At 44.1% G+C, this 9,430-nt stretch overlaps 1 protein-coding gene across 2 annotated transcripts; it reads right to left on the bottom strand.

The window, feature by feature from the left end:
• Positions 1-2,769: 2,769 nt before the first annotated feature.
• LOC108032157 (calphotin) lies at positions 2,770-6,364 on the bottom strand. 2 transcript variants are annotated; one of them, XM_050889079.1, is made up of 3 exons: positions 6,281-6,364; positions 3,679-5,903; positions 2,770-3,603 (listed from the first exon to the last, which is right to left on the bottom strand). In XM_050889079.1, the coding sequence occupies exons 2-3, from the start codon at positions 5,777-5,779 to the stop codon at positions 2,867-2,869; spliced, it is 2,838 nt and encodes a 945-aa protein (XP_050745036.1). In that variant the 5' UTR covers positions 5,780-5,903; positions 6,281-6,364; the 3' UTR covers positions 2,770-2,866. The 2 variants fall into 2 exon arrangements, with proteins under 2 accessions (XP_050745036.1, XP_016961491.1); XM_017106002.1 differs by having other exon boundaries at positions 2,770-5,903.
• Positions 6,365-9,430: the final 3,066 nt, after the last annotated feature.

Genomic DNA, 9,430 nt, shown 5'->3' with positions numbered 1-9,430 from the left:
GGTGGAAAAATTAAAAAATTACTCAAAGGAGCAGATAAAAAATGGGATAAGAATGCGCCTTCTTAAATGGGTCGCTGGAATTAATGCGATTAAATTGGACAAGCGCCTGCCCCGATCACAAAGGATAATCAAATTAAGTTCGAAAACAGACTTACCAGGTTCTTATAAAAAACTCTTGTATAGCAGGGAAAGATAAGAGGGAACGATTTACCTAGAGAAGGAGAAGCAATGCCATTGTTAGGGACTCCAACTTAATTAAGCTGCAGATGGCCAATGACAGCGAATAGAGTATCTTGAAGGGCTTGGTAGGAATATAGGAAATGTATTCTAAAAATTTAAAATATATTCCAGCTTATCTACCTGAAATCCCTGCCTGTAATCCCTGCCCAGGAAAGGGCCGACCAGCCAGGAAAAACATACATTTCTGGACATAATGTTGAGCAGCCACCAATTAATTCAAAATTTATGGCCAGTCAAGCACTAAGGCATCATTTCCACAGCCCGGCACATTCATCGTGTCTGGCTAATGCGAACCCATGGGCGGTGTGATTGGGCTGGGATCTGGGGTCCTCGGTAAGGGGATAATTCCAATTTGCTGCTGAAAGGGGGCCTGCCAGGGGGTGGGAGTGGTTGGGGGACTGCAACAAGGGACCACATTAGCCGCAATGGCCGTGTGTGACAGCTGGACGATGTTGCATATGAGGAGTATGCCGGCCTGACTGTGTCATTTATGCATTGCCGACTGATTGATTTGGCACACTCCGGAGCCCCTCAGCACGAGGGAGCCAAGTAAATGTTCAACCGATGTTCCTGCGGTCGACAGCAGCTCCTGGCCGAAGTGTTGATCACTGCACTCGGAAAAGCGAACTGGGCTGGATGTAAAATAATGAACTAAAAACTTGTTGAACTGGTGATAAGTAAATGTTTTACAACCTTAAGTCTATCAAGGGATGGACTTTTTAAAAAACCTCAGTTCTAGCAATCCCCTTAAGGCTTATTTGCTAAGCATGTGGATTCGACCGTCTTATCCTAGATATTCTCAAGAATAATTTAATTAATATTGACAAAATAATAGAGTCGTAAACATGTAAGCCGATTGCTTCTATTATATAAATGTATAAATATAGAAGTACATTTTAAGTCACTCTTATGTCATTTTTGAAGATAGGATAAATTTTATCTGATTTTCCTAAATATTCTTAAAAACACTTTAACTAAAATTGTGATATTCTCAGGAATAATGCAAAAATTTCTTTTTGTTTCTATAACAGTTACATGAGCATTGAAGCAATTTTTAAAAATTATATTATTCTAGATACCAGTGTCATAGCTCCTTTGCTACATATATCTACCCATGGGTTAAAAATGATATAAAATTCAAATGCAAAATATCTGTAGAACACAATCATACAAAGTTAATTAAACTCAGGTCCAATCTTACCTAGGGCTCCTGCACTTTTAATATGAGCAAACATAGAGCCTCTCCAATCCCTTCGCCAGCAAGGATCATTTCAATTTGAGGCTCTTAGGCAGAGTATATACCATTTATGGCAGTAAATACCGGGGGGTATGGAGCAGAGCACTAAATGAAGCCTTAAACCGAGTTCAAATGACAGTGAAAATCTTTCTGCAAATCCTCTAGGCAACAATTACACATTTGGCTAAGGCTCGGACCGGACAGCTCGGTGCTGGCATTAATGCGGTTAGGTTGTGTAACCTTCATCCCAGTCGCTCGAGGATAGTCTGTGCCCTGCCCCGTGGAGGCCCCTGGTGCCCAAAAGTGCCAGAAAGTCTAAAAAAGGAAATTCGTTTTTTCAGTTTCGGATGGCTGTTGTTTCGGTGCTGTGGCACGGCAGCCTCTGCATGACAACTCCACTCTGTTGCTCCATTTGCAACATTTATGGGATTTCGCATGTTGTTGTCAGTCGAGCGCTGTGTATCTGGTTCTGTGTGCGGGAGGTCATTTTATTGTTTCCAGACAAAATGCTCAAATGGGAATTCGGCTTTTAGCTTTTTTGGCCCAGTGGGTGATGGCGGGTGTGTGTGTGAGTAGCCGATAGATTTAGATTGAACTGTCGAACATGTTACTGGGGTTTGTTCCGCAGGCCTTCGCCCATATATGTACGAGCCAGAAAAGGATGCGAGCCAGCCAAAACAATGCAAATGATTGGAATAATCGCCGTAGGTGTTTGACTTACCCGGACTTACTGGCCCATAAACACAAATTTCAGTTTGCCGCAATAAAAGTTTCCATTTCGCCCCCTTCGAACGTTTTTATTACTCCCGATTGACTTTTGTACTAAGTTTCATTCATGCCTATCTTAGTAAATTTCATGGTTTCATTTTAAAATTAAATCAATAAATGGTGCACATCTTCCTTGAGCCTTTGAGAAAGTGTGAAATGGATACCTCATTACTCATTGATAAATTTCCAATTATCAGAAATTTCAGTTTTCCCGCACCCAACGTTAATTCTAATTTATGTATTTTTTTCGCTGACAAAACGGGGGAAATTTTCATCCATTTGCACCTTTTACAATCGTGGTTATTTTTGTCTCGCTCCCTTTTGGAATGCTAATTTCTCGCGTGGAAATTTTCAACACGTTTACAAATTAGGTTCTGCGGCGGGTGTGTTAGAACCTGGTATGTTGATGTGTTCAAACGCTACAAATGGTAGATTTGTTATGGTTTCATGAATTAAACAAGGAGCAAACTAAATTTCAGAGTTCCTGGAGTTAATTTATGCTGTTGTAATTATACCAAAAAACGTTTCAAAGCTTCTAAACTTTTTATTAATATCTCATATTTGTTAGTTTGACATTTGTAACTTATATGTGAATTAGATTTTTATGAATATTCATTAAAGCTAATTTGATTTCGGAGGGCCCAGAATCTTTTCGATTTCGCAAAGTCTATCCATTACTTGCTGATTTCTGGCCTTTTGGTCCTTCAGCTTCTCTCCAATGGCATCCAAGGTGGCTGCAATGGCCAATAATGACACATCGGTAGTCTGAAGATCCCGCAGCAAAGGAGTTATCTTTGCCACTGGAACAGAATCTTGTGGTGGAGATGGTTGATCAGGGACTGCCTCTGCCAGCACCTCTTCCACCGGTTTTTTTTCGGTAATTGGCACTTCTTGAGCAGCAATTGGTTCTTCGACAGCTGGCGCTTCTGAAATCACTGGTTCTGGTGAGGATTGGACCACTTCGACAGCAGCTGGAGTTTCGCCAACTATCTCAGGAGCTGGTTCGACTGAAACAACATCTACTTCTGGAGGTTTCGCTACCTCTTCAGCAGCCGCTGCTGGTTCCTCGATAGGAATCTGTTCGACCACATCCTCAACTGGTTTCGTTGTCGTCTCTGGAATTTCAGCTGCAGGGATCTCCTGGACTGTTGGAACTTCTGGTTCAGCTGGTGAAACACCCGCTTCTGGGATAGGCACTGCAGTTTTTGCAGGACTTACCAAAGGTTCAGTTACTGGCTTGGTCGCCTCCACGATAGGTTCAGTTTTAATGGTTTCGACGACTTTTGCTGTAGTTATTTCAGCCACTGAAGTGGGTTCGGTGACAGTGGAAACCACAGGCTCCGGGTCTGTTATGGGATCTGCAATAGGGGTAGGATCTGGCACTGTTTCTGGAGAAGGTTTGGGAACCTCTGGAAGAGGTTCTGCAACCGAACCTGGAATTTCGGCTGGGATAATCACTGATTCCTGAACCGCTGCTGCAGGCTCTACTGGCGAGGGCTCTGCAGGAGTGGCTGCTATTGGTTCCGGATCAGGTATTACTTCTGAAACTGGTTCCTGCGGAGCAACTTCTTGAGCAGGAGCAGGTGTTGTGGTGTCCGCTACATCGGGAGATACTTCCGCAGGGATAATTTGTGATTCCGGAACTGGTGCAACTGAAGCTTCCACTGGAAGAGAAATTTCTGCAGCTGGTGCCTCAGGAGGAATGGGATCTGCAACTGCTACTGGTGCATCGGTAAATTCAACTGGTGGTATAGAAGCTCCTTCTGCTGGAGAGACGGCAGGCTGTGCACTAGTTATGGGATCAGTGGCAGCCGGAGTCTCAGCGGGTGCAGCAATAACAGGAGCAACAGCAACTGGTGCAGCAGTGATTACAGGAGCAACTTCTTGAGTCTCGGAAGGCGGTGCAATCACAGCAGGAGCAACCGGAGTCTCGGCGACAACAGGAGCAGGAACAACGACCGGTGTTTCCGATGGTGTTGGTGGTGCAACGACCACTGGATCAGCGGCAGTGACTTCGGTTGAGGGTGTTGATGTTGCAACAGCGGGAGTAGCAACAGTTGGTGGGATATCCGCCAGAGTTTCAGCAACAGGTATTGCAGCAATCACTGCAGCTTCAGCAATCACAGGAGGAGCAGCAACTGGTATTTCAGAGGTCACAGGAGCAACAGCAGCAGGTGTGGCAGTAATAACAGGAGTAGCAGCAACTTGTGCTTCAGCGATCACTGGAGCAGCTGCAACTGGGGGTTCAGTGATCACTGGAGCAACTGCAGCTGGTGGTTCAGCGATTACAGGAGCAACTGCAACTGGTGGTTCAGTAATCACAGGAGCAACAGCTACGGGTTGTTCAGCTATTACAAGAGCAATTGCAACTGGTGGTTCAGATATCACAGGAGCAATTGCAACTGGTGGTTCAGCTGTCACAGAAGCAACAGCAACTGGTGGTTCAGTAATCACAGGAGCAACTTGTGGTTCAGCGATCACAGGAGGAATTGCAACTGGAGGTTCAGCGATCACAGGAGCAGCTGCAACGGGTGGTTCAGCGATTACAGGGGCAACAGCAACTGATGGTTCAGCGATCACAGGAGCAACGGCTATAGGCTGTTCAGCTATCACAGGAGCAACAGCTACAGGTTGTTCAGCTATCACAGGAGCAACTGCAACGGGTGGTTCAGCGATCACAGGAGCAACTGCAACGGGTGGTTCAGCGATCACAGGAGCAACTGCAACGGGTGGTTCAGCGACTGCAGCAGCAACTGCAACTGGTGGTTCAGCGATCACAGGAGCAACAGCAACTGGTGGTTCAGTAATCACAGGAGCAACAGCTACAGGTTGTTCAGTTATCACAGGAGCAACTACAACGGGTGGTTCAGCAATTACAGGAGCAACAGCAACTGGTTGTTCAGCTGTCACAGCAACAACAGCAACAGATGGTTCAGATGTCACAGGAGCAATAGCAACTGGTGGGGCAGTGATCACTGGAGCAACTTCTGAAGTTGCTGCAGCAGGAGTCGATGGTGCTGCAGCAGGAGTCGATGGTGCTGCAGCAGGAGTCGATGGTGCTGCAACAGTTGGTGGAACAGCAACCGGAGTTTCAGCAGCAGGTTGGGCAGTGGTCACAGGAGCTACGGCAACTGGAGACGATGCAACGGGTGTAGGTGTTGCAACAACTGGAGGCGCCACAGATGCGACTGGGGCTGCAGCAGCAGGGGCTGCGGCTGAAGGAGAAGCGGCGACAGGAATTGGAGCAGGAGCTGCAGCGACGGGAGCAGGAGCAGTAACTGTTGCAGGTGTCACACTTGCAACGGGGGGTGCAGCTGCAGGAGGTGTTGTCACAATCGGTGCCACTGTAACTGTTGCAGGTGGCACACTTGCAACGGGAGGTGCCGCTGCAGTAGGTGTTGCTACAATCGGTGCCGCTGCCGCAGTAGTAACTGCCGCGGGAGTGGCCACTTGGACGGGAGGAGCCACTGCTGTTGGAGCCGCAGGTGCCGCCACTGGGGCAGAAGCAGGAGGTGGAGTCGCTGCTGGTTCCATTTGTATCTCTTATCCCGCTTTCACCTCAAAATCAATTCGTTCGTCCCTTTTGGGCAGTCTTTTACTTATCCAGTTCTCAGTGGAAAAAAAGTTTCATGGCCAGTTTTTCATGGTCGACAGACAACTGAAAATAGGGGAACGAAAACGTGAAAAACACGACGCGTGATAGGCTTTTTTCGGCCTTGAAGAGGGACAATGCCTTAATTAAAATAAAAATCGATGAGAGAATAGATATGCTCGAACGAAAATTAGTGCACTTTCGTCATGCTGTCAACCAATTATGGCAAGAAAAAACAAAAAATAAATGGTACTTGAATAAAAATGATTAAAATAAGAGCGCTTTCTAAAATATATTTGTTTAATTCGATTAGTGTTTTGCAATGTTAATATATATTTTTATTAACAGAATTTGTTGATCTCATTCCCAAACTGGCTGAGTGAGTTATATAATACTCGTTTGGTAATTTTGATCAAGATATATGTTGTTTAGTCCTATCCCACCTCCTATTGTAGTTGTTCAATATTTTCAGCCGAATAGCTTCTTATTTTTTTTACAGCGACCGACTATTCGATGGGAAAACCCGCGGCTAACTGGCCAGTTGACTGAGTTTTCTTGGGCATTTTCACCTCTTTTCATTGGTTTACCTTCCCCAGAAGTCCGACAACTGCCCATTGAGCACAAGAACTATACGCATAGTTTCAAGTGCTTTTGCGTTCTGTTTTTTTTTTCGATTCTAAGGTGCTTAGCAGCTGACCTTAGGCAGAATTAAATATTTTCCGGTTGGCACGAGAAATCATTTTGTGGCGCTAAAAAGTGTGCTACGTTTTGGTTCCCCTCTGTGTTCACCGGTACGTATGAGTGATGTCGGGTATTATTGATTCCGTACCGCGTCTTGCCAAATGCATGGGATTCAGCAATAGAAGCCCTTTCAGGGATTTATTCCTGCTTCATTGCATATCGCTTACCACTCGCTTTGTCAGCTGCACTCGCACATAACTGGTTATTTACACAATACTGATTACTTTGCCGTATTTGCAATGTAGTTGTCAACAAAATGCGACAAGTCCCCACCGAATGCTCCACCCCTATCCACTTCGGTCCGCCATTCAATGTCTGATGCAATGACAGTTGACAAACTGCCACTACGTAGCCGTTGGATCGGAACACATTAGCTCGGTGGAAATGTAATCGCAAAGAACTAAGAAATAAATCTTTCAATTTTTCGAGTGAATGCAGGGGGATGGGGCACGGGGGCGGCAGGCGTTCCTAGAGGAAGTGCAGCCAAATGTAAAGCAATCCACAGAGGCAGCCGGCAGTTGCACATGCCGTCCGCTGGAGCAAGTGTAATGTGATCTGCGTACAATTTGCAGCCGTCGTTTAAAAAAGTCCAACACCTCTCGCCCCATCCGCCCGAGAAACTCTGCTGGCCGGGAACGAAAACGGGAGCCGAGCACACTTGAGACTTTTGCAAATAGTTTTTTCCACATATGAACAGAAAGAATTTCCCCATGAAAAATAAAAAATATAACAAAAAAATTGCGAGCGAAAAGAAAAGAAATACATATATATATGTAGTATAAATAGAGGAGATGGGAAAACGCTTATATGGAAATGATTTCACTGGCGAACTGGAGGAGTGGATAGAAGGAGGAGCAGGAGCGAACGGAGTAGTTGTGAAGATTGAATTGGCAGTTCAATTTCACGTATTATTGACATTTAAGCGTAAGCATTTGAATATAAACTGAGCCCGGCTCAGGGATTGAATGGTTTGCTCGCAAGGGCCGAGACCAGGAGCGAGTCCTTTCTCCAGGATGCACAGACATTGGCTGCCTATTATTTTCTGTGCGATAAATCAATCGCATGAAGCAAAATGCAGAGAAAATACCAAGATAAGTGGAAATGAAATTACATCAAGCATACAAATTGTATTTATACTTTATTCTATCCTCTGCTGCATCACTGAGCTCGACAATTGATCTGGGTAGCCGAGGCGAAAAGGAGTTTGGGTAGTGGAAAGAAAGATGGATTTTACATTTACCGTGTAGCTTGCGGGCATTTATAATCCGAAATGGAACTCAGTATTATAAATCAGTTGAGATCAGTTATGACAGGACAACTTGTAAGAAGACGACCCCAACATAATTAAGAGCCGGAACATTATCATTTAGAATTTCATTATAAGCCTGAGAAAAATTATTATTTTTTCATTATTATCATAATTTCTAGTCCTTAAAAGAAAGCGTGGTTTTGTGGCAAATTGGCTTGTCAATTGCCTTGTATACATACAGAGAAATTAGTAAATCATATGTATTATATAGAATATTAACTATCCCAAACATTTTAAATTTATTTAACAAAAAAACGAAGTTAATTTCTTAATTTGTACAATAATACTAAATTTGAAACATACGGCCGTTTTATCTGAATCATTCCTTTATTATAGCACAAGTAAATAATATTGGCTAAAATTATTGACATCGCATTTCCGCCACTTTTCACAGGTGAGGGGATCAGGTGCAAAAAACACAAATCAGCGCAACACAGAAACCTAATTGCCGTCATTTTGCACGCACTCCGGGCGCGCCGAAGGCTGGGTCCAAATACGAATGCGAATGCGAGTGCGATTGGAAAAACCCAAATACAAATATGAATACAAATGCGGGGCGAAAATCGAAATTGCGAAATGTGGCAAGAGCAGCTCAAGCTTCAATCCGGGCCCGCTTCCGGGTGTATTTTGCTAAATTGCAAATATTTCTCAATTCGCATGCATCAGCAGAGAATGCAATGCAAACAATTTTCACCCGGCGGCCACAATAAAAAGGGAAACCCCCGGCGAGCGCAAAAAACCCAAACACCCGCCCACACGCAAAAGGGGCACTCAAAGTGCTGGGTAGGCAAAAAAATTTTCGCAAAAATCGGCGCCGTATGGCAACCCTGGTCGTTGTGCGGCTGCTGCAACTATGGCGCAATTTATTTCCAGTTTGATTGGTTTTTTCGTGCTTAATTGCACATGGCTTGCGCGGGGTGGAGGGGCTGATTCTGACCATCCAATTGGGATCGTTGGGGGTGGGTGTGGGGGTGCTGCAAATGTGTGTGGTGGTGGGTAGTTGCCCCAATTGGTTGAAAGGTCGCGCTCATCACGTGCTTTAATAATTTATTCAAATTAACACGCGTCAGCCTGCCTTTCCGCTGCCCTGCGTTTGGTGTCTGTAACTCCGTTTATGCGGAGTCCTCTTCATGAATTTCATTTTTCAAAAATGGAAACAGAAGTAATCTTGTTTTGAATCACTTAAGATACTAGGTCAAGCCTTTTTATGTTTACTATAAATACCTTTCAAATACCTTCTTTTGTATACATTCTTTTGTAATACATTTGGTAGTAGTTTTTTTATTTTCCCAGTAAAGCTTGTTTTTTTTACACAAATTTCTTTTCCTGCAGTTTGTAGCATAAGCTTTTTATGATACTAAGCTAGAAAGCTTTAATGTTAACTATAAATAATATCTGAAATAAATGCATTCCGAATACCTTCTATTATATATAGTATTTTCTTCTTAATCTGATAGTTTCATTATTCTTCATTGGACTAAATATTCCTGCAGTTTGTGCCATAAACTTGATATGAGCCAGTGAGTGGGTCAGTCTGCGCTCG

The sequence above is a fragment of the Drosophila biarmipes genome, chromosome 3R (genome assembly GCF_025231255.1).
Source record: "Drosophila biarmipes strain raj3 chromosome 3R, RU_DBia_V1.1, whole genome shotgun sequence".
Taxonomy (NCBI): Eukaryota; Metazoa; Arthropoda; class Insecta; order Diptera; family Drosophilidae; genus Drosophila; species Drosophila biarmipes.
The sequence above is the reverse complement of the archived record's forward strand: the minus strand, read 5'-3'. Positions and strand labels throughout refer to the sequence as shown.